Source organism: Protopterus annectens, chromosome 1.part0, assembly GCF_019279795.1.
Source record: "Protopterus annectens isolate FY-2018-M chromosome 1.part0, PAN1.0, whole genome shotgun sequence".
NCBI lineage: Eukaryota > Metazoa > Chordata > Ceratodontiformes > Protopteridae > Protopterus > Protopterus annectens.
Genome location: NC_056725.1, coordinates 1,801,800,836 through 1,801,826,399, shown reverse-complemented (window position 1 = coordinate 1,801,826,399; position 25,564 = coordinate 1,801,800,836). Strand labels below are relative to the sequence as shown.

The following is a 25,564-nucleotide window of genomic DNA, read 5'->3' as shown; positions in this document are numbered from 1 at the left end:
AACATCGAAAGTGTGATAAGAGACTTAGGGACACAGGTGGACAGTGGTCTCACCTTCAATAACATCGCCACAACAGTCAGGAAATCCTTCTGTGTGGCACACCTCATCACTAAGGGCTTTTCATCCAGAAAAAAGGAGGTCATTGGCCCACTGTACTCATCCCTCATTATACACATTATAGAATACAACGCCCCATTTGGTATGTACCTCTCAAGACATCTACAACAACTGGAAAGGCTGCAGAAATACCTCACTAAAAGAATCACAGGCCTAAAGCAGATGCCCTATGCTGACCGCCTTAAACTCCAGCTATACTCTGTCGCATATCGTGTACTCAGAGGCGATCTCTGCCTTAACATACAAGGCCATGTCAAACCCAGAGCTGTTGGACATGCTACACTTAAAGAAATCCAAATCCCTCAGAGCCACACGCTCCAGGGATCTAAGCCTTGTCATCACAGTAAACAAAACATGCTGGAGGGATAGGTTCCTGACCCAGGGACTCCCCAGACTCTGGAATAGATTGCCCATACATGTCAGAGTGCCTGTTTGGCCCTCTTCAAAAGGAACCTTGACAATTGAATGGGAGAAAGGAATTTCACCCCGGGGATCACATGAGTTTCCCTGCTAGACAGGGGTCCAGGGAAGTAAATAGTGTGGGAAGAAATAGCCAGGGAACTGTTATGGCTAGGCTTGTATAGGCCCTAGGGCTGATGGCCTAGTACCAACCTATGAACCTATATATCACACACACACTCTGTGTAATGTGTGTATGCAAGTTTTCTGTCAGCAGTTTTTACTGTATGTTAAGGCTATAAAAGCTGATGTATGTCACCCTTGCTGTACCTTATCTAAGTAAATTATTTTATTTTGTGCCCATGGTTTTTCTCTCTCTCCCTCCTGCATTAGTTGGTGATCTCTTCATGTGGATTTCCTTAGTTTTCCTGAATTTGATGCATCTGTTTAAGTGCACTGTTTTTTTTCTTAAGCATCATTAATAATGCTCTATTACGTGAATTGTTAATGTATGTTGCTAAGAATAGTAAAGTGTCATTGACCCTTAACTGATGATGATGATCTTAAGTATTTGAGTAGGTGCCATTTGTAGCCGGGTTATGACATCAACAGATCATTACTGCAACCATCTAATCCCTGAAAGCCGTGGAACATTACTTAACTCGTGTCTTTCACTTCATGTACACTGTTAGCTGTGATTTCATATGGGTTTTTGTTTTTATCCCAGGCTTTGCATGATTCTCTGGAGAAGAAGAATTCAGTCATGGAAATGCTGGCTGTTGATACCAAGAGATTTGAGGAGCATGCACCTTCTGAGAAGGCAAAAATTTACAGGACCGAGGTCAATGACACTGAAGTAAAATGGGCCAAGCTGAACAGCAGAGTCTGTGAAAATATCCTGAAGTTAGAAGACATTCTTTCACAGCTGGAAAAGTTCCAGGTAATGGAGTGTTTGGTGCTTGATCTCTCTTGTGTTTGTCAGAACCGTTGTGTTTATGAGCTGAGAATTTGAGCAAATGCTTCTGTGCCCCAGTGTGAAAGTGTTTAAACATGAAACATGTTGAAGTACCTTTTGTTTGTGAGTAGGAGATGCCTGCAGAATGAATTCTTTTAATGTCTGTTGTAGCTGTCAGGTTAAAGAAAAAGGCCTTCTGTACATTACCAGCAGGGAAAAGTCTTCAGATGTGGCTGATGGGTACGGATGGTCAAGAAGGCAGCACCTGCTGTGTGGTTATTAAAATGAATTACCTGACTTTGAAGGCGTTTGAGGCCATAGAGAATGACCTTCAGGTGTTCCTAAAAAGTTCTAGACAGTCATATTTTGAGTTTGGAGGCAGGTTATTAGCAAGACTGTCTTTAGCAAGGATGGAGAAAAGTTGATTTTAGTTGGGGATCAGGAGATAGAAGAAATGTTTTGAGGAACTTATGTACTTGTAGGCATTCCCTACTTTGATGAAGTAGTGTGAGAAGAAGCTGGAGGGATTAGGTCCATTTCTTTAGAGAATATCATTGCAGTAATTAGTTACGAAGTGGTAAGGTTGTGGGAGTGGGTGAGGTTCAGACAGAGATGCAAAGTAATTTGGATAATGTTGAGGTGCCGTGGTTAATGCACCTTTTTGCTTCTGTGTGGTAGGTGAGGGCAGCACATCTGGAATAGCAAACTGGAGGTAGTTGCCTTATGTTCTGTAAAGGAAGACCGAAGGGTGTGCTGCTGTAAGGGATCATGCTGTTGAGCCTTGCTGTAGAGATTTCTGTCAGTAATAGACTTTCTAATTTGACAGTTGTGGGTATCATAGCTAGGATGGCTTTTCTTCTCCATGTTCATAAAATGCATGCTGATAGTAGTGACAGACTATCATGAAACCCTTCAGAATCCATGCTAGGATAAAAAGTTAATTCACTGATGTTGAAGGGGTTCATGAGAGCTTTTGTTTTGTGGATTTGGAGAAGTCAGATGACTGCATACTTGTCATTAGCAGCTTACATTTGATACTGTAGCAGTAAAGGGTCTGTGCTCTTGCTGTGTACCATCCAATCCCTTTATGTGCAGAGCAAAAGCTCTGTCTACATTTTCATTGTCAAGTCAGATGTATTCAAGCTGACTGCAGAACTCTGCCAAAGGTATGTTGTTTTTCTCATCCTGTTCATTATTTGCATGAAAAATGTCCAGGTGTAGACTGTCCAATATGGCGATCTGAGGACTGAATATTTGTTTGCAGACACAATGGGACACGGTAATCTCCAGCTTGCACTGGAGCAGTTTGCTGCTGAGTGTCAAGTAGTTTGAATGGAAATTCTCAATTGGAAAGATTGGATTATTTTCTGCAGGTGAGAGGAGAATATCTTTTTTCAGTGGACGAGTTCAGGAATCTTGTGGTGGTGGTCACAAGTGAGAGTAGAAAGGGTCAGGAGTTTAGCTGGTGGGAGCAGCAGTAGAAGTACTGCAAGTATTGCACCAAACTGTGGTGGTTGTAGTGAAAGCACTTTACCAGTTCCATGTCCTATCCTCACAAGTAGTTATGAGCTTTTTTAGGAGTGACCAAAGGGATAAGATTGTGAATAAATTCAGTTAAAATGAGTCTGTTTACAGGGTTGCTAACCACATTGTCCATGACAAGTGTGGAAGCTGTAATTTTAGGAGAATGTTGGAGTTGAACCCACTAGACCTTCAAATTGAGATGAGTCGTTTGAAGTTATTTGAGCAGCTAGCAAGTTTGCTTTCTGAGGGTCTTCCATCGGAGTTGTACCAGCAAAGCCCACTGGGATGAGGCCAAGGATAGACAGGACATGCTGGGGAGATTTTTCTTCTTGCCTAGGAACACTTGGTGGCTTTGCAGGATGAGGATAAGAGAGTTTGCTTGCCACCGTTCAGCTTACTTACCTCTTTGACCATCATTAGGACAAGCTGTTTGAAAGTGGATGGATGTAAGCATGTCTGCTGAAGGGAGTGCAGTGTTGCTTCCTCCTTCCATCTTCAGCATTTTACATTTTAAGGTCTTAACTCACTCAAGCCTCTCCTAGCAAGCAAAAGATGTAAGATAGGAAACATTTCTGAGTGAGGCAGGGTCGATTTGCATGTCGCACTGTTGCACTGCATGTACACACACAGGCAGCTTCCACCAACAATAGTCCATCTAGCTACATGCCATTGGGACGTGCCTGAAAACTTGACGGCTCCCTTGAAATTCTGTAGATACAAGGAACACACACACACACACACACACACACACACACACACACACACACACACACACACACACACACACACACTACACACAGGAAGGCACCCTGGCCTGCAGACTGGGAAGAGAACTGGAAATGCTGTATATATAGCAGGAGCACCTCTACCAACTCCCCCAACTTTACTATTTTACTAAGATAATAGCATGCAGATTCTTGGGATATGTGGATATCTTGTTAGACAGCAGATCTTCAATGATGAGCTACTGGCACCATTTAGATGATCCTTATGTTTTCTGGTTCATTGTCAAAGCTGATGAAGAAATGTCCATAAGAAAAAAGGATATGTCCTTTTCTGGTCAGTTCTTTCACCCACATAGTGTTTTTGAAAAAAAATTTGGTGATCATTGCCACTGACTGTATATCCAAACCACTTTTCAAAAAGTGATGACCTCGCAGTGCAAGCACTGTATGTGTGTCTGTGTTTTCTTTATCTGTGACCAGACCACTGATACAAAACTTTTTTTTCCCCAAGATTCAGTTCTATTATCTTTCTCCATAGTGCAGAGCAATTGAGCTTTAACTGCACCCTAGACTAGAGTTTTGAGTTACAGCTGAAAGACTGGAGGAGCAAAGTGGTAATGACAATGAATGGCTAGAGCCATTTCACCCACCCTGTGTTGTGGTCTTTGTCTACTGATCAGTACCTGCAAGTGTAAACTGGCAGGCGTTGCAGTGGCAAAAGCCCAATGGCTGTATGCATGTTTGAGTAAGGGCTAGCTGTAGTGCTTATTTCAGGAATGACCATAGCAGACATTTGTGCCATAGCCACCTAGTCTTTGGTTCTTTGAACAGCGCAACTGGAGCTGCACTCCAGGAACAGCACTTTCTTTGAGTGTTTCCTTTACGTTTATTCTGAATCTCTTCCATAGATCTGTCTTTCCATCCTCCTTGAAGTTTGTCACTGCTTGTTGTTTCACATTTTTATCCCTGCGAAGAGGCTCTTACACTAAGATATTAGAGATGTGCATGTAGTTTTTGCATGAACTCTTAAGATCTTCAGGGGTGCCCTCTGTTGCTATTCTGAGCACTAATCCAGGTAGTCTCCACAAAAGAGGGAGATTAGAACTTCTTGTTCCTCTAGTCCTCTCCACATTACCGACCACAGTACTTTACCTAGTTTCATGGATGGACAGTTTCCCACAGTTTCTCCAGCTGGCCTGGTCAATATGGTAATCCTGAAGCAGTGTAGCAATTGCGTCATGTACACTGACAACCCATTACTTTGATGTCACTCAAATTCAATATGAGATATCTATGTTAAGAATGTAGAATCTGTGCTCTGTCGTTCACAAGTCAGCATATCCGATACAAAGGGTGTTGTCAGCTCATACAGTTCACCTACTGCACCAACCACACGCACAGCACCTAAACCCACATATGCCAGAGGTACTCACCAGAAGCCTTTCTAAAGATCAGAGACCTCCCAAGCATAAACACACTTCACATAATTCACACAGTACACGCAAAAACATATCCAAAAATGTCTCGCCTAACAAGCTCTTAAGGCAAAACACAAAATCTAATGTTTTGGTCATAGGCGACTCCATTGTGAGACACGCAGATGTCCCACTCACCAAGTTGGATAAGGAAAAGTCACTGTCAGCTGTCTGTCAGGTGTCAGGGTTCACCATGTCACATATGCACTAAGGTCTCTCAACAACAGGTACTGTTATGACTTTTGTCCTAGTCCATACTAGTGTTTATGACCTGAGACGTACCTCTCTGGACTATATGAAGAGAGACGTGTTCCCAGTCAGGTGTGTCCCTAGCCTTATGCAGCATTCTGTCTTCACCTAGGATGATGCCACAATGGGGTCTATATCATATGAGTGAATCGCACAAATTGCAAACGCTCATAATATCTAAAACCTCGAACTTCCTATTGTGGGGGCCCCCACACTCCCCGCTAAATATATATTACAACTCCGAGATTGCACTACAGTGAGGAAAGGGCAAATATTCCATTCTTCACTGTACCATGATCTCAGAAAAAGCACTTCGAGGTCCGGCACGTTCGATATTATGAGAGTTCACAATTTGTGTGATTCGCTCCTATGATATAGACCCGCCACAATACAGACAAAAAATGATTGACTTCAGTAATTGGCTTAGTTTATGGTGCCATTCCAAGGGGATCCACTATCTGTCAGCCCGGGACGATATGGTTGGTAGACCACATTGTTTTGCCAGAGATGGTCTTCACCTGTCACCTCTTGGCTTTTGGATACTGGGTAAGTCACTTGCCTCCCCTGTTGTGTCTTTTTTAGGCAGTGTCACAAAAACAAAATTACTGACATAAAAATACCCTGGAAAAACAACCTCAAGGTTATGCTGCTAAACACTAAGATTCTAAATCTGAAACTGTACTCACTGGAAGCATTCCTCACTTTGGAAGATTTGGACATCTGTGCAGTCACAAGGACCTGGTTCAAAGCTCTGGGGAGTACCCTGACCATGCCAGGATGTCCTTCAAGGATGCATCTGCAGTCATAACATATGGGTTGTCCTGCCTCAGGTAGCCCCTCGGTCGGCCGGATTCCAAAGTCTGGGTCTGGCCTCGGCTGATGTCGCACTTTCCCCGACATCAGAGCGTCTGGGGTATAAAAGCATCAGCCGACGCCATTTTCCCCAGTCTTTCTTGCCGCGTGGTGCCTGAAGCAGAAGCTGTTCGCAAGTGCCGGTCGGTCAGATCCAGTGATTTCAGCTACCGAAGACTTCGAAAAAAGCTAAGTACCCCGTTGGGGACTCTTTCTTGCCTCAGCCGATGTCAGACAAAGTAAATAATTGTTTAACTTGTGGGAAACAAATACCTCATAAGGATTTCCATTCTTACTGCCTTCCTTGCTTAGGCCCAGACCACGACGTATCGGCTTGTTTAGCCTGTGCCTCCTTCAACCGACGAACTCTTAGACGTTGGTCGGAGTTTGCAGAGGAATTTTTTGGAGCCGCTTTTGCTTATAAAATGCCGTCGGAGACTCCGACTTCGCATATGGTCAAAAAACGCAAGGAAAAGGACCGACACTCGCGGCCCACGGTTTCGGCCGAAACCACGGCTAGGCCTACCGCGAGTGTCTCTGTTTCGGCCGAAACCGAGTCCTCGGCGATTCCTTCTTCCGAAACCATACTTCCGACCACCGAGGCCCGAGAGGCCCCGGCTGAGTCTGCTTCAGAACTACCTACCGAAGCTAGTGTTCAGGAATTGTCCGACACCATACCTTTGGACATTTCTACCCCTGCACGTGGGGCAGCTAGGCCCCCAGCTTCTCTGTCCATTAAGGCCTTTTCTAGGGCTAAAGCTGCCAAACTTTCAAAAGCTTTGCCTGCCAAACCTACATCCCAGAGGCCTTCCTCTAGTTCACAGATCCTCAGCCTTGCTGAGGACCTTATCCCCTTAATTAGGGGTTCACAACCTCACCCAGACAGGGCCTCTCAACCTCCTCCAGACAAAAGGCCCAGGACTGACCCCTCTGAACCACACTCCTCAGATGATTCCACAGATGGATCTGACTTGTCAGACCACCAGGAAGGGGCTTACTCGCCTTATGAGGATTCAGATGCAGAGGAATCTATCCCTTCGGCCTCCCCTCCTGAAGAGTTTTCCTTTGGGGAGACCTTACACTCCATGAGAGAGCACTTTCAATGGCAAGGTCAGGATTTCTCTGATTCTGGAAAAAGATTAAGGACCTTTTTGCATTTGCCTCAGCATAGGCCCTTAGCTATACCTCCTGTTTAATTGATGTGTACAATGATGTCAGTACAGCCTCTGATACTCTTCCTCCGGCCCCTGCCAAACCTGACAGATATTACAGGGTCCCAGATTCTCATTTCCATCTGTATAAAGCCCATGCTGCAGACCCAGAAACTATTTCTCAGGGCCCTAAAGGGGTCGCAGCCGCTACTGCCAAAAATCCCCTACCCTCTGAAAGAGAGTCTAGAGCTTTAGAGAGATGGGGAAAGAAGGTGTATACATCTGCAACTCTTTCTGCCAGGGCATTAAACTGTCAATTCCATATGATACAGTACCAAGAGTATTTGTTAGATTAACTGAATAAGAAACTTTCTTCTCCTGAACCCTTAGACCGTAAATCCCTTGAGGATTTGGTACACAACTCACAACAGGTTAGTACTCATTTCCTAAAATGTGGCTATGATGCACTGGAGGCTTCATTTAGATCAGCTATGACTGGGGCAGTTATTTGTAGGCATGCCTGGCTGAAGGAGCAATCTTTGCCGGACCATGTCAAAGCTAAACTCCTCGATGCTCCAATGGAGAAAAAAATTTATTTGGCTCCCCTGCACAGGAGATTCTAAAAAAGGTTGAAGAAAAAGCAAAATCTGGGCAAACAGTTAAAGATTTCCTGCAAGTTCAACCACCGAGATTCAGCAGAAACTGGCCTACAAAGAATTGGTCCTTTCCAGACTCTTAACAGAGCCCAGAGAGGCAGAGGTCAATCGAAGGGCTCCTACAGAGGCCGTCAGTGGCAGCCTGCCAACCAGAGGAGTAGTGCAACAGCTACAACTACAACCACTACTACAGGACAGACCCAATGACTTGACTCTGATTCTGCCTACCAGGGATCAACTGGAAGCACCCTTGGGCGGAAAGCTGGCTTTATTCTCAAAAAACTGGCATTGCATTACAAAGGATACATGGACATTGCAAATAATAGACAAAGGATACAGGTTTCACTTCCACACTTTGCCAAAAAGAAGCGGAATGCCAAACCTTCCACCAAATCAGAAGGCAGAGGCTTTGACAAATCAGCAATTTACTTCAGATGAAAGCTATAGAAAAGGTACCATGTTCAGAACAAGGCCAAGGATTTTACTCCAGACTATTCCTTGTACCAAGAAAAGAAAACCAATGGAGGCCTATTCTCGACCTGTCCGCACTGAACACTTATCTCATTGTGCCAAAATTCAAAATGCTGACCCTACAGCAACTTTTTCCCATGTTGGGCAAGGAGTCTTGGCTGGTGACTCTAGATCTCAAGGAGGCATACCTGCACGTCCCTGTCCGACCAAATTGCAGAAGACACCTCAGATTTCTTGCAGGATCAGAGCATTATCAATTCTCAGCATTGCCCTTTGGCTTATCTACTGCACCCAGAGTATTCACGAAATGCCTGGCATCAGTAATTGCACATTGCAGACTACAGGGAATTCAAATGTATCCATGCCTGGACGACTGCCTAATACAAGCGGACAACAAGAAAAAATTGTTAAAGGACTTGGCCTATGCCATACACCTGCTACAGACCTTGGGATACACAGTCAACATTCAAAAGTCAAGACTAGTACCATCCCAAAGGATAACCTTTTTGGGTGCAGATCTGGACACAAACACCCAGATGGCTCTTCTCACAGAAGAAAAACAAAAACAACTTCCAGATTACTTCATGATTCTGACAAGACAAACTCAGCTTACTGCAAGGAAAATCCTGCAGGCCCTGGGTTACATGGCATCCTGCATAATTTTAATCCCACATGCCAGGCTACATATGAGGAAATTACAGTGGTACCTAAGGAGTGTATGGTCTCAACACAGTCACAGTTTAGAAACCATGATACCAATCATTCCATGCCTTCAAAAGGAATTCCTGTGGTGGGCTCAGGCCTGCCAGTCCAACAGAGGGTTACCTTTCAACAAACCAAAAACAAGGCAGACCATCATCACGGACGCCTCAGACCGAGGATGGGAAGCACACATGGAGGACAAATGTATCCAAGGCCTATGGCCTCAAGGGCAGCTAAGCATGCACATAAACCAAAAGGAAATGCTGGCAGTGAGGCATGCAATTGAGGCATTCAAACCCTTCCTCCAACAAGGACATCTGTTAATAAGGACAGACAACACCACGGTCATGTGGTACATAAACAAACAGGGAGGCACACATTCCTACCCTCTATGCCGAATGGCTATGAATCTGTGGGATCTATGCCTGAATCTCAATATCCATCTGCAGGCCCAATTCGTGCCAGGAAAAGAAAATGCACTAGCGGACAGCTTAAGCAGAACTACCATGGATGCACACGAATGGATGCTGCACCCAGACATCTTCAAACTCATAACAAAGACATGGGGAATGCCGGAGATAGATTTGTTCGCCTCCCCACTCAACCACCAACTGAAGACATTCTGCTCAAGGACATACCACCCACAAGCTTGGAGGGTGGACTCTCTCTTTCAGCTGGAATGCCCTAACAGTATATGCCTTCCCACCTCTCCCATTGATGTACAGGGTTCTACTGAAGATCAGGGAGGAACAGCCAAAAGTGATACTAATAGCTCCGGACTGGCCAAGACAACACTGGTACCCACTATTGAGAAGCATGTCTCAGGCAAATTCATGGCCTCTCCCCCTATGGCCTCTTCTTCTAACGCAGAACAATTTCAAGACCCTGCATCCCAACTTGAAAACATTGCAGCTAACTGCCTGGAAAATTCCTTAAATTCCAATCAAACTGTTTTATCTCAGAGGGTGGAGGACATTTTAGAAGCTGCTACTTGGAGCTCCGTGCATACATTTGCCAAGCATTACAATCTACCTTTATACTCTAGATCCAGAGCAGGGTTTGCAACTGCAGTCCTGCAGGGGATCTTAACTACACCATCCTTCTCTTAGTACCTCCTCCCCCAGATTGGCTATGGTATTCTACCCATATGTTATGACTGCAGATGCATCCTTGAAGGACATAGTACAGTTTTGTACCAACCATAAATGTAGATGTCCGATAGGTATGCATCTGCAGTCAGGATTACCCTCCCTCCTTCCCCTCTGTGGTATTCCTAGGGTGCTTACCCCCCTTTTAGCTAGCTGGAGGAATCTATTATGGTGTATTTGTTTGTTTATTCATGTATATAATTTGCAAATGTTTGGAACTTTTCAGCATTTATCCAAATTTAGCCTTCCTAGAGGGCACCTGGCATCTGGGGCAAGAAAAACTGAGGAAAATGGTGTCTGCTGATGCTTTTATACCCCAGACGCTCTGACGTCGGGGAAAGTGCGACATCAGCCGAGGCCAGACCCAGACTTTGGAATCCGGCCGACCGAGGGGCTGCCTGAGGCAGGACAAACCCATATGTTATGACTGCAGATGCATACCTATTGGACATCTACATTTATGGTAGGTACAAAACTGTACTTTATAATGTCTTTCCACACATTCAGACCACATAGTGAACGTGTGAGAAGTAATCCTGGAGGAGTATCAATTTTCGTCAAAGATAAATGCACCTTTAGATTGGTTAAACAAAATGATTCCCTAGAATTACTTAAGTACAAATAACTGTAGGAAAGACCCCCCCCCCCTCCAAGTTGTAGTCCGGTACAGGTCCACATCCATGAATCATGATATCCACACTGCCTACTTGGATCTACTTGAGTCGCTCAAAATACAACCAAACACTCTGGTTATGGGTGACTTTAACTACCTGTCCATAGACTGAGTAAATTATCTGTGTGCTAACACACTCATCCAAAGGATCTTGAACTTCGCTAACTCCAATGCCTTAGAACAGATAGTTCCCACCCCCATAAGTGGTCCAAAACGGTCCTGTTCTAATAATCACCACCACGAGAAATTAGTGTACCACCACAAGTGTGTGGCCTCTCTGGTGAAGTCTGATCATAAATTAGTCTAGTTCGAAATGATGATTACATCAGAGCCCCACCCCCAGGAGAGTAATTAGGCTAAAAAACTTCTCCAAAGTCAAATGCAGTCTCTTAAGAGATGGCATTAACAGCTTCAAAGCTTCTGTCCCCACTGGCGGCAAGGACACCTATACTGGCACATATACCAATGCTCTCTATAAACATCTGTACATTTGTCTTGGCTCAGCCGTGCCTGATAAGACCAAAGCAAGATCCTCTACAAAGAAGAAGCTTGGCTGGTGGACATTTGCAATAAACAGACTGTACACCAAGAGGAAGAAATTGCTGTCTAAGAACATGAAGGAACGGTGTCAGAATAGGAAGTGCACCCTTTTTCAGTTTGAACAAGAAAATCAGACATATTGTAAAGTCCTCTAAAGCCAACTACGAATCTAAATTAGCATCTCTGGCTAAGGATAACCACAAGGCATTCTTTAGCTATATCTGAAACCTTAAAGGAAAAGCCCAGATTTGAGCTGAACTTGTGGTAAATGGTACCATATATAGTGAACCTGTAGAAATAGCCAACCTACTAGCAGACAGGTTCAGTGAAAACTTCTCCCCCTTGTCCCCGCCACATATACCCCTGAACATTCCTACCACCTGTTCCCCACCTACCATCTCTAAAGAGCAGGTCTTAACGGCTCTCTTCAAAGCCAAAAACACAGCCTTTATGGGTCCTGATAACATCCCAGGTTGCATTTTAAATGGTTTAAAGCATGAGTTAGCAACACTTTTGACTACTCTCTTTAATCACAGTCTAAACACTGATTTTGTCCCTGCAGAATGAAAAACTACTACCAACATCCCCTTACAAAAAGAGGGTGCAGCCACCGATCCTGGGAACTACAGACCCATAAGCCTAACCAGCCTTATCTGCAGGTTCATGGAGAGAATTATCGTGGACCATATCAACAAAGGTTTAGGAAGCCTTCAGTCTCTTGACCCGACCTAATTCGAAGGCAGATTGTGCCTGTTGACCCTGGGAGACGACTTCGAGAATGACACCAGAGTCCTGGACAAGGGCACATCTGTGTATACGGCTTACCTAGACTTACCTAGGACCTTTAACACAATCCCCAATTCAGACATCATTGAAAAACTAACCCAACTAGGGATCAACCCATATGTCATCAGGTGGGTTGCAAACTGGCTCACCAACAGAACACACACAGTCAAAATAGGGAATTCCACCTCCACCAGCAGACCTGTTATGAGTGGTTTTCTGCAGGGATCATTGCTGGAGTCCCTCTTGTTTGGAATCTACTTCTCAGCAGTACAAGCAACAACAAAAGGTCCGTCACTGACAGAGTTTGCAAAGACTGCAAACTGGGTGGAGTTAAGAGTCCCCAAATGATGTCATTCTACAAGAAGGGCTTACTCAAAAAAAAAATGGTTGTTGCCAAAGTTATGGACTTAACTTCAGTGCAAAAAAATGCATTATCATCCCCTTTCGGCAAGGGTGATGCCCCTGCGGATTACCATATTAACAGCAACGCTCTAAATCAGTGGTGAGAGATTTGGGCACACAGGTTGATAGCAACCGTACCTTTGATCACCTTATCTCCACAGTGGTTAGGAAGGCCTTCTATGTTGCTCACCTCATTAGTTAGGGCATAGCTTCCAAAGCAAAAGAGGTTATAAACCCCCCCCCAATACTCTTCCCTCATCAGGCCAGTAATAGAGTACAGTGTTCCCCTTGTTATGTACCTTACCAGGCACCTGCAGCAACTAGAGAAGACCGCAAATGTTTCTCACAAAGAAAATTCAGGGTCTTCAGCATAAGAGGACAGACTGAAGTCATTGTCACTGTACTCTGTATTGTATACTGTGTATTGTATAGACTATTCAGATGCAACATGTGCCTTGCATACAGAGCAACCTCTGATCCTGCCATAATGGCTATGCTGCACATTCATAAGTCAAATGGTACACGATTCACTTGCTCTCGGGACCTTATCCTAGGCTGTAACATCAACTGGACTTGCTGGAGAGATGGATGTCTCTCAGAGGTTACCTCTCCTCTGAAACAAACTTCAAGTTAAACAGAGCCCCTTGTTGACCCTGTTTAAGCTCAACTTGGATGATTGGATGGGAAACTGCAAATTCACCCAAGGGGTTTCAACAGTGTCCCTCTTGGATAGTGACAGGTGCTGATTTAAATCAGCTTGTAATCATTTACCATATCTCAAGGCCTTGTAGGGAGCAAGGGTTGAACTAGGCTTGTAAGGTCCCTAGGTCTTAGACTAGTAACCTCCTATGACGTACAACCCTGCCTTGCTTAAGTTGTTTTCATGAAAACAGTGTGTGCAATTGAAGTGAGCTTTGTTGTTCTGACATTCATGCACTAAGGATGGACAGAATAAGGTTTCAACACATCTGACACCACACCCATCTATTTGGAGATCATCTTCACCTGGATGTCACCTACCAAGCACATTTCTCCCAGAAAAAAATCTGTGTAAATTTGAACTGGGAGATCTCCAGAGAGGCTGACAGTCCGATTGCTGTTTTCCAGATGGTGGGAAAACTGTGCAGCCCTTTTGCCTCACTAATTTTGTTTGAAGAATGCAAAGTCGTCTGCTTGCTTTTTATTTTGTAAAGTATGCTATTGGCAAATCCAGTGTCCTACTTGTGATCACAGAAACAGCAGTATATGGGTGGTATTCATTGTTTTGGAGTTTGGAGTATGTTCTTTATGCTTACTGAAGTTTTATTTTTCCGTTTGCAAGCATACTCCTTTTGTTCCCCAGTTGTTTATGCAGACCCACCTTCCCCCACCCACTTCAGCTGCACTAGAGCAGCATGGTTTGTCGGCTAGGCTGATATGCTGAGAACAACTTGCTTCATAGTCTTGCAAGTATTGCCAGTATACCAGGCAATACTACCCCTCTCTCCATCCCACACCCCACCTAGGATGAACGAGTTGCTGTTGCCTGCTCACTTTCACCTTCCATTACCTAGCCCTCTAGACTTCTACTATGTTTTTATGTATTTGCATCACTAAGTCAATACTTAGAACTTGGATTATACTGGATAGAATAGTCAAACATGGGTCATAGTCAAGGCTTTGTATCTCTGTCACCAGGCCAGAGCTGTTCGTAGAGAACTTCTGAGAAAGTTCTGGTGGTAAAGCTTTTGGAAGGCTGCCATATGCAGTGTGTACCTGTGCAAAGCATTTTGCTTCAGTATAATTTGTAGAGGAGGTTAGATTTCGTTGAATTAATTTCATACCTGGTGACTGAGAATTTGTGTTTAGGTTTGATAGTATCACTGTTGTCATCGTATGGTAGGTGGAATGTAGAAGTTTTATGTTGAGTAGCTAAAACCTTACAAAATGTACAGATAGGAAAGTGCTGTCCTCCATTATAGGATTTTATTTTTTATCTATGTAAATTTTAGTACCCCCTCCTACCGAATGACATGAAACACTGACTGTCATAAATGTAGTAATCAGTCTTCAAGTCCCAGCAGCTGAAAGAAACATGGAAGTATGTCAAGAATCCAGTCAATCTCACTCTGTTTGTAGTGGATAGTGAGAAGGGATTGTTATAGAGACTTCTGAGCTTTAGAATCTTCCATAAGTTTAATTTCTCTTTTTAACATTGATTCCTTTTGAGTCTCACAGGTAGTTTGTCATGTTAAAGTTAAGATGTTTCAGCATGGTGACATGTTATGTTATTAGATGTATTTTAACCAGGTATGAGTATGTCGGTGTGTATTGTAGCTCCTTATTTACAGGTGTTCTTAACATCCTTCAGGCTTAACTGTTTTACAGAGGCTAATTTTGCTTTCTGCTGTGTAGACAAATTGTGACAGACTTCAGAATATGATGGACACTGTGGAAGCATACGTCGATGAAGATAGTCCAGCTCTGGAACATACTGAAGAGCTGCAGAAACGTTTGGATAAGTTCACGGTTAGTAAACAGATAACTTTTAAACTAGTACTGCTTGATAAAACTCTACTTTTGTGTGGACACATTCATTGACAGTAATGCAAGTGGTTGCCCCACTTTATTCATCTGAAAAATGATCTATTTGTAGACTGTAATGTTTTTTAAACACCTTTATTAAATTATCTCTTAAAATAGTACAATAACAGTCAACCATATTTGTCTTTTCCATTTGCATGCATTATTCATCACATACCTTTTCTTTGTACCTGTCATCAGTTTAACATTACATAAGCTGCTTAATTCCTACCTTCCCTTAAACCTCACTCCTTCTCCTGAACATTATTCTGAATGTATTATTCCCACAATTTCCTTTTATTTCTTTTTTAATTAGCTCTTTCCCATTTCTAAAGATTCTGAAGTTTATTCTGAAACCCTTCCCAGCCAAAAGCTGGCTTTTTACTTGCTGAACTCCAGGATAAACTACATCTCTCTAATGGACGCACGTAACCTGTAAATGTTTCATCTCCCAACCCCCTGCTTACACTTATCAAGGGTATCAGAACTTGGAGATTTGGGATTCATGGCTAGGCTTAAAAAGGCCCTTGTGGTCGTTTGGTTCATAGATTATTACTTGGCTGTCTGTGAATGTGAAATATGTATTCATACCTTACATCTCCTTATTTTCCTTTCTTCACTCGCTTCCCTGTTTGTCAGATTCTGTCCCCTGGCTTTCTGTCTGAATGTACCCTAAGCCTGCTTTTCTCTCATTTCATACTGCAGTTCCTGTTTGAATTATACTAACTTACCTTTAATTTCTCTAAAAACTGGCAAAAATTTCTGTGAAGTATTAAATCATTGTCATATAAATTGTCTATTATTAACCACACTTTTCATATTATATCTAATTTGGTAAATTATTTAAACTGTATTTGTTTTTTGTATTTTTAAAGATTGTAAAATTATTGTTCTTAAAGTGTTTTGTAATACTTTGAATCTTTTCTTCTTGGGTCTCTGCTAAAATGGGCTTATACCCAGTTGGACTTTCCCGGCAATCGAATGCGAGTAAATAAAGATCCCTCTTCAAATTTTATATCTTTTATAATATTCGATACACAGGTCACAGCTACATTAATAGAAAAGAAAAAGAAGTCATTTTAACATTTTTCAATTTACATATATTATACATCACATATGTTTTCTGTCTTTACAACTGTCATCAGTCCAAAATTATGGAAATTGCTTAATTCCTGCCTTCACTTAAACCTCACTCCTTCTCTTCGTCCTGAACATTATTATTCATATATTGTTCCCACAGTTTCCATTTATTTCTATGCACTTTGTTTCTTCCCTTTTCTAAAGATTCCTGTACCATTCCTTTTACGATATTCCGTACTTCAAATACAGTCGGTGTAGACTGATTTCTATTTACTAGTAATTGCTTTTTGTGGCAGCCAGCAGGATTAAACTTATTGCCTTACTGTGTCTAGGCAATATCGTGTCCCAGCTCAAAAGAATCATTGTCCATGGTTCCATTTGCTCACTCAATATTTCAGACTGAGGTACTCTGTAAGTAATTTTTAAAATCTGCCAACTCATTGCACTCACAAAACATGTATTCCCAATCTTTCTTCCCCATCACCCCTCCAACGTTTGCAATCTACCTGAGGAAAAATTCTATTAAGTTGGCTTGAGGTACAGAAATACCTATGGAAACACTTCCAAGCAATTATTCTAAAACTTCTGGGCTTTGTTGCATACTTGGGAGCCAAGCATGTATCTTCCCATTGTTTTGTTTTTCTAGTCTCGCTTCCCAGTCTTTTCTAATGTCCTCTGACTTTTACTGTTTTCATTCAATGTTTTATATGCTGTAATAATTCGCTATTTAACAGCAGCTTCTGTTATATATTCAATATCACAGCAGTTCTTTCACGTAAGATTCCCCATCCCTTTCTGTGTCTATACTCTGATATCAATCCCTAGTTGAGAAGGCAGTCTCTAGCCTGCAGTCCAAATATTTTCTTGGCTTCATCCCACTCTGTTACCTTTCCTTCCATAGTTATTGGCTCCCATCACCTTGGCTCCATTGCCACTTTTCTCTAGTAAATTCCAGCTCCCTTTTGCCTGTATTCTGTACCCCGATCGACAAAATCTCCTTTCTCGTATTGGCTTAGTTCTTAGAATACTTGCTGCTACTTCATGAATATAGTGGTCTGTAGGGTGGTGGTTGTTCCCTTAAGGATCTTCATACAAAATTCCACTGTCTGTCTTTTTTACAGCACCCCCCACTTCATCATTATCCCTTTCCATTTCAATTTATAACCTTCTGCTTGTGTTATGAATATGAGTCTTAACTGTGAATGTCTAAAATATCCCTTCAAATCGGGTAATTCTAAACTACCTTGTTCTATTGGAAGTATCAACTTATCCCATCTGACTGTTGGCCTCTTCCCCTCCAAGATAAATTCCTTCAGCTCTTTATTATTGTCTACAGCGTCTCTTTTGGTTGATAAAAGTACGCCTGACCTGTATATAAAACTAAAGGCACTAAAAACGTTTTACTGCCTGTATGTTACTATCCATATCCATAAATAAGAGCTTCCAGTTTCTCAGTTTTTGTATTGTCTTTTGTTTATTCTCATCCCACATATCCTTAGCTGCCATAACAAAATCCTTTTTAATCCATACTCCTAAATACTTCAACTTATCTTGTCTCCATACGTATGGATATTGCTGAGTTCTTAAGTGGGTACATAATTTACAGCTGTAGCCTTTGTTTTATCTTCATTAATTTTATATACCAAAAAGACTTGAAACTATCTATAAATGTTCCTCAGCACTGAGATGTCCATTTCTGGATTTATCAAGTACAGAATAATACCATCTGCAAATAAAGCCAACTTGTCTTGACTACCATACTAATTATGTCTTTTCATTTGCGAGTCCCTTATTTTCTTTTGCCAGTTACTCTAAATATAGAAAATAAGGGAAAGAGGACCTCCTGCCTGGTTCCCCTGTTTAGTTACAACTTATCAGAGAAGAACCCTTCCACTTTAATTCTTGCCCCTGATCCTTCTAATATCTTTCTAATTAATCTTATTTTTGTATCAGGGAATGCAAATGCTTCCATTGCTCTGCTTATAAAATCCCAGCTTACTCTGTCGAATGCTTTCACTGTATCAAGATTAATCAGCAACAGTGGTATTTTCTTACATTCTGCTTCCTTCTGGATCATCATTGTTCTATTAATGTTAACTGTGTGCCTCCCTTCCACAAAACTACATTGATTCATATCTATCAGATTTGGCAACACCTCACCCTTCTTTTAGTTAGTATAGACATCAACACTTTATAATCATGGCTTAAAATTGAAATGGTCCTATATAAAATTGTGTCTGATGGGTCTTTACTGTCTTTATGTAATACAGGCATCACAGCTTTCTTCCAAGATATTGGTCCTTCCTCTTCTTTTAAAATTCTGTTATAGATCTTTATCACTTTTTTTCCCTCGTAACTTCCAAACTTCCACAGGAGTTTCATAAATTCCTGGAGACTTTCGCTGAAGATTTATTATATATCACTGGTTTTCTCCTTTTCTGCTATCTTTAACTGTTAGTTGTTGAACCTCATCTTCCTCTAACCTTGATATAGCTAAGTCTTCTGAAAATGTTTCCATTTGTGTTCTTAATTTCCACATTGCTCTGCTTTATACATATTAAAAAAATGAAATGTGTAATAATCTCTACAGGAGTTATTTTTCTTGTTATAGGCTCCCTAAGTTTGGTGACAACCCTTTCTACTTTCTGTTGCCTGGAGCTGTCAACAATTGTTGCTTAACTAAAATCTTTATAAACTTAAACTTATACCCTGAGAAAAATCAGCATTTCGGGATTGTCAGTTTTTATTTTCATCTCTGCATTCTGACATTCCATGTTGTGGGATTCATGATTTTGAAGGGGATCCCCCCCGATACATCTTCACCATTGCAACTGAAGTTTCACTGCCCACCTACAAGTAATATTCCCTGTTGAAAGCCAATTGCATCTACCAAAAAATTCTCATGCTCCATTGTAGCTTTTTTTGTGGAATATAAATACATGGCAGCATAATCCTTCCTTGTCAATAGCCATTATTGTCTTTTAACCCTCTTCTATCACTATTGGAACTCCAGTAGCAATTAGTATAATTACCCCACTTTTCCTTTGTCCCTGACATATTCTGCCTGATATCCTTTCTGTCAAATTCATATGCTCATGTCTTTCCAAATGTTTCTTCTGCAGCATTATTTACATTTTTCCTTCTTGTCTATACCTGTAAGGCCATTTATGTTCCAAGTTAATATGGATATGTGGCCATCATGATAAAAAAGAAACTACTGTTCCCATCTGTTGCCAGTTTTTTTGAATGTGTATTTCCAAGTTTTTTTTTTTTTTTTTTACATGCACACACTGTTTGGCAGACTGGTCTTTTATACGGTTTCTTCTCATCTACTTTTGAGCTTGTGTCTTTGTTTTAATGAAAACCTTCAAACAAAACACTAACTGCATTTTCAGAACACTCCCCATCTCCTGTTAACTTGGAGCAAGGACACAAAACTATGTACATCTTCAAAAAATGAATCCAAATAGGAACAATTTCCCCAAATTCTACAGCTATATATCCACAGACATTACCTAACCCAAACTTAAGGTGTACCCACATTAATGCTTATGCAACAGTCTGTGTTCCCAATTAAACGGATTGCAGTCTGTTCTTTTCTTAGATCTGTTCTGGTCCTAGATGTGAAAAAACAGCTTGTATGCTTTAGTGGCTCTTAGTTCTCAGTTTTGTTTTTCACACTGGGAGAGCTAAAATTAAGCTGTTAATCAGTTTTCTGCCTTCCTGGAAGGTCTGTTTGCAGAGTATAATGTTGAACATTGTTTACCTCACTTAACCAGTGTCTCCTGTCTGGATGATGGGTGGTCATGTTTTAATAAGCTGGAGGAGAAGAGGAAGCCAATGTAGTCTGTGAAATGTCTGTTTCACTTCCCTTCCAAATACAGTAGAAACTACCCTACTAAAAATTGTCCCCTTCATGGAAGGCAAGGCAGACACAGCTAGACATAGAGACAGAAAGGCCAATTCAGGAAGAAATGACAAGCTGGACAAAGGAAGCTGAGGAGTGTCAAAGTTAGGACCCCTTAAGGGAGCAACTTTGACTCTGCCAAACTTTTCCTTCCCCAACCCATACCCTCCAAGGCCACTTCTGCTACCCACTCATCCTAAGCCATCTCCATTGCCTTTTACTACTCTAAAACATAGGCAGTATCTGGTACTGTTAGTGAAAGTGGTAGAATATTCCTCAAGGCCCTTGAGTCCCGAAAATATTAAGACAAGGATACAGACTCTGGTTCATAAAAATACCATGATTCTGTGTTTCTACCCAGAGAGCAAAGATGTGGTCAAACCCATGCTACTAAACCTTCTAAATCAGGGGGCTGTAGTGAAAGTAGCAAGGTAGGAAGAGGGCACAAGTGTCTACTTAGCATTCTCTAATCCCAAGAAAAGACTGGCTGTGGAAGACTGTGTTAGACTTAAATCTAAACAAGTTTCTGAAAGTATCAACATTCAGAATGATAACCTGTCAGTCCTTTGACTTCTCTTCCTCCAAGCCTTCATAGTTACTCTACATGTAAAAGATGCCTTCCTCCATGTACCTATAGCAGTGACACAGGGTACTTCAGATTCATACTAGGGTTTCCTTACTACCAATTTATTTCCTTGTCGTTTGGTTTATCTACTGTTTCCAGGGTATTTTTGTAATCTTTTTCCAGTAACAGCCTGTTACAAAACCAATAGCATTACGTTTATTCCTACCTGGATGACAGCAGCAGTTGTAGAGGAACTACAGACAACTATATAGTTTACCCTGGCCTACTTTCAAAGTCTAGGACTTTCTCAGAATCTTCTGGAATCCTGGCCAGTGCCATCCAGGAAAGTCTATTTCCTGGGAGTTCTGGACTCTCTAAACAAGAGTATTCCTGCTTTCAGAGAAATTGATATATTCGGCAACCTGCTTTACTTCCATACCACAACAAAATCAGATTTCTGCACTGGGTGCATGGCCTTCTCAGTCCTGATGGTCCCCGTGTGCTGCTCTGCCAAGGGGACCATCTGGCCTCCTCAGTCCTGATGGCCCCTTGGTAGAGTAGTGCATAAACAAACCCCATTGATGCCCTAGAAACAGGTGGCACTGGCATGCCTACTCTTTGCATTTCCCCATCATCTGCTATCCTATATCAAGAAATGGGTTTCATGGTGGATGCAGTAAGTGAATTTCAGACTGGTTCCATTTAGTGTAGGCCTGGAAATACGAACTATCACAGTATAGTTTTTATACTTAGCCTGGGTGGCCCACACAGGGGGTCGCCATATTCAAGATACATTGGACAAAACTTCGAGTAAAAAAGTGTGTCAGTATCAGAGATGAGTGTAATTTTAGTAATTAAAACCTTAAGATAGATTTGGCATCCAGGAGTTCTGTATACCCTCACAGACAATACCACAGTGATATTCTGTGTCAGCAAACTGAAAGTGGATGGCTTTGGCTTGCCACATTGGTGACACTTGATACCTTGCAGGCGCACTGAGTTTTCTCCCTGTGGAGCTTGAGCCTAGCGAGTCCGCAGTGCCCTGGGAAAGTTGCACAGTAAGCCGGGGAGAATTCAGTCTGGTAGAGCACACTTCCTTTGAGGAGAGCACATGGTGGATCTTGAAAGAACTATTGCAGGGAAGGGGGGGGGGGTTGTTCCATAGGACTAATAAGCTGGTTAGCTTCTTAACCATTCATTGAGTAGGTGATCTAATTGGGATTCCAGGGCAGAAATGGATGGGCTGTGAGGCTCTTGCCTAGCCTGGAGAGTCCTGGCTCCTATTACCTTAGAACAAATGGGCCAAATAGTGCAGGTATTGGAGCCATCTGGCTTGGGCCCCATGGGGAGTTTAAAAAAATGGGGGGACTCAATCATATTTCTTGCTCATATCAGCCTTGGGGACTTAGTATTTATTGCACGGGGTCGGGCATGACACTGGGGGCATCTTAGTTTCCTTGAAACCAGGAGCAAAGCCAGAGTAATAAAAAAAAAAACTGTAACCAGAAACTAGTCTGACCACCGCGCTGCTCAGAAATGATGGAGATAAACTAGAGCAAGAAAAAATTGTGACATAGATCCAATTTGTATTCCAGTTCAGCACTTTCATCCTACTTGGACTTCATTAGAACTGGATACTAACCTCACACCAAATCTTTAAATAAGCATATTAATTCACAGCTCTTCAAAGTTTAGATCAATTAATTGATAAGTTAACCATTAATTATAAGCACGTGTGAAAAACCTTTAAAATAAAAACATTTTCAGCCAAATAGAACATCTTGTAGTGAAAACAAACATAGACACCATTATAATATTACTCTAAAAACATTTTAGAAAAATATTGAATATATTAAAAAAAAAAAACATAAGTGTGGGAGTATAACCTAGCAACCTGAAGATTTAGAGAATTTTGCAAAGAAATTGTGTCCTTGAACCTTGGAGGCTCAATTGTGTTTAACCTTGGCTGCCACTAAAGTTCTTGATGCTGTAAGGTGTGCTCCTAGAGTCCACTCCTGGGAGTTTGTACTACTTGTTCTAGTACAAAAAAATAAAAATTCTTGTTGTTTTCACAAATTAATGTGTGTCCATAAAGAGTATTGGAATCCCTTCTGGCATTAATGTCAAAGATGTTGCTGCATTCTGACTTTTAATTTACGTTCAGTTTTCCCAGTGTAGAAACTGCAACAGTAGTTGCAAAATACAAGCTAAACAACCCCCCCTTGTGTTGCAATCATGATGAGAGTGAAACTTGATCCTGTAAATGAACTCTACTGGAAAAAAATTCCTGATCCTCTTATACAAATCATCGTAGTGGGCAAGCTCCACACTTCTCTGTACCAACTCTGTAAGAGTTATTTCTTACAACATATTTGGTGCTTCATTCTATTCTGTCTTTAATATTGGCATTTCTGGAATAAGTGAGCAAGGTTCATTACCTAACCTGTCGCTTAAGAATTTTTCATGTAAAATAATTTCCCAGTACTTGTGTATAAGTGGAACAATAATTTGACTTTCTTGACCGTATTTCATAATCAAACTGTTCTCATACCTTATACCATTGTTTTTGCCATTATAACTTAAATGGCTGTAATGCAATCCACCCCCCAAAATGGACCAGAACGTATCCTTCTACCATTTAAAATCTCATTCTTAATGTCTTCACGCATATTAAGAGGATATTCTCCAGCTAAAAAACAGTTCAACCATAGGTTCATACTAGGCTATCTGCCCCAGGGCATTTATAAGCCCAGCCAGAGTGTGTATGGCTTTCGCCACCCATTTTAAATTAATTTTGCTATGCCCTTTTTCTAGGTTAGTATACTGTGCCTCTGTTAACAGTGACACAGAAGTGATACCCGGGGTAAACCTATGATCTCCCATCCACTCATCAAGATTCCTCTTGAAGAGAGTCAATGAGGGACTGTGCCTAACCTGGACTGGGATTTTATTCCAGAGTGAAGGGAGCCTCTGGGTTATGAATCTGTCCCTCCAGCATGTCCTATTTAGTTCAGTGCTGAGGTTTAAGTCCCTCGAGCACGTAGTTCGATGGGATTTGGATTTTCTGAGGTGCAGCATGTCCATTAATTCCGGGTTGGACATGGCTTTATACGTCAAGCACAGATCGCCTCTGAGCAGGCGGTATGCCACTGAGTAGAGCTGGTGTTTCTTTAACCGGGCAGCATACGGCATCTGTTTGAGCCCCTTGATCCTCTTGGTGAGGTACTTTTGGGGTCTTTCCAGTTGCTGCAGGTGTCTGGTAAGGTACATCCCAAAAGGGGCATTGTACTCAATTATGGGCCTGATGAGGGATGAGTAAAGAGGCACGATGACCTCCCCTGATCTAGATGTGAATCCCTTCATGATTAGGTGGGCTATATAAAATGTTTTTCTAACCACTTTGGCCACGTGGTTGTCAAATGAGAGATTGCTATCAACTTGGGTCCCCAGGTCCCTAATTACTTCTTCTGTACTTAATGGATTACCACCTATGTGGTAATTTGTGGGCACTTTGTTTTTGCCAAAGGGGATGACTATACACTTTTTGGCATTTAGCTTGAGGCCATGGCTCTGGCAGCAGTTGTCTGTTTCTATGAGGCCCTTTTGGAGGATGCTTGTGTCGGCTGGAGAGTCTATTATGGCGCCCAGTTTGCAGTCATCTGCGAACTTGGTCAGCCACAGTCCTTCCATGTTGGCCTGTACCTCCGAGAAATATATGCCGAACAAGAGAAGTCCCAAGACTGAGCCTTGTGGGACGCCACTTGTAACTGGTTTGGAGTCTGACATGGCTCCAGCTATTCTAACCATGTGGGTTCTGTCCTTGAGCCAGTTTGCAACCCATCTAGTGACATAGGGGGTTATATTTAAGCTGGTGAGCTTATCTATAATGCCCGAGTGGGGTATTGTATCGAAGGCTTTTGCGAGGTCCAGGTAGGCTGTGTGGACCACCTTCCCCTTGTCAATGGCCTTGGTGACTGTTTCAAAGAAATCAACCAGGTTTAAGAGGCAGGATCTGCCCTTAAAAAGCCGAACTGGGTAGGATCCAGTGTCTGTAGGTCCCCAATAGCTTTATTTATAAGGTTCATGATGATCCTTTCCATAGCTTTGCAGACCAAGCTAGTGAGACTTATGGGGCGATAGTTTCCAGGATCCGTTGAGGCACCACCTTTGTGGAGAGGGACCACTGTTGCTGTACGCCACTCTTTGGGTACATATCCTGTAGTAAGGCTGAGATTGAACAGTAGTTTTAGGTTTGGGTTTAGCTGCTCTTGGAGTTCATGTAGGACGCAGCCCGGGACACCGTCTGGTCCCATTGATGCTGTAAATTAAAAACCAGGAACCTCGACTGGATCACGAACTCCTTTAATAAAACCAAAAATAAAATATTGAGATTAATTAATGAAATTTATTTCTATGGAACTTGATTGGGTAATTGATGCTTGGATAACTATTTATAAAGCAGCTGCTGCACTAAAAACACTACTCTGAAGAAACCCACGAAGCACACTGGGTGAAAGCGCTAAGTTGAAATTTATGTTAAATGTACAGAGGAGTTCGTTTTTTATTTTTGGTTTTATTAAAGGAGTTCGTGATCCAGTCGAGGTTCCTGGTTTTTAATTTACAAG

General features: G+C 42.0%; 1 protein-coding gene across 3 annotated transcripts in view; it reads left to right on the top strand.

The window, feature by feature from the left end:
- The window catches only part of UTRN (utrophin), a 4,744,936-nt gene that overhangs the window by 1,658,262 nt on the left and 3,061,110 nt on the right, over positions 1-25,564 (top strand). For all 3 annotated transcript variants that reach the window (XM_044069601.1, XM_044069592.1, XM_044069610.1), the window contains 2 exons: positions 1,244-1,456; positions 15,220-15,333. In XM_044069601.1, the coding sequence (XP_043925536.1) occupies positions 1,244-1,456; positions 15,220-15,333 (327 nt within the window). The remainder of the gene's footprint in view (positions 1-1,243; positions 1,457-15,219; positions 15,334-25,564) is intronic.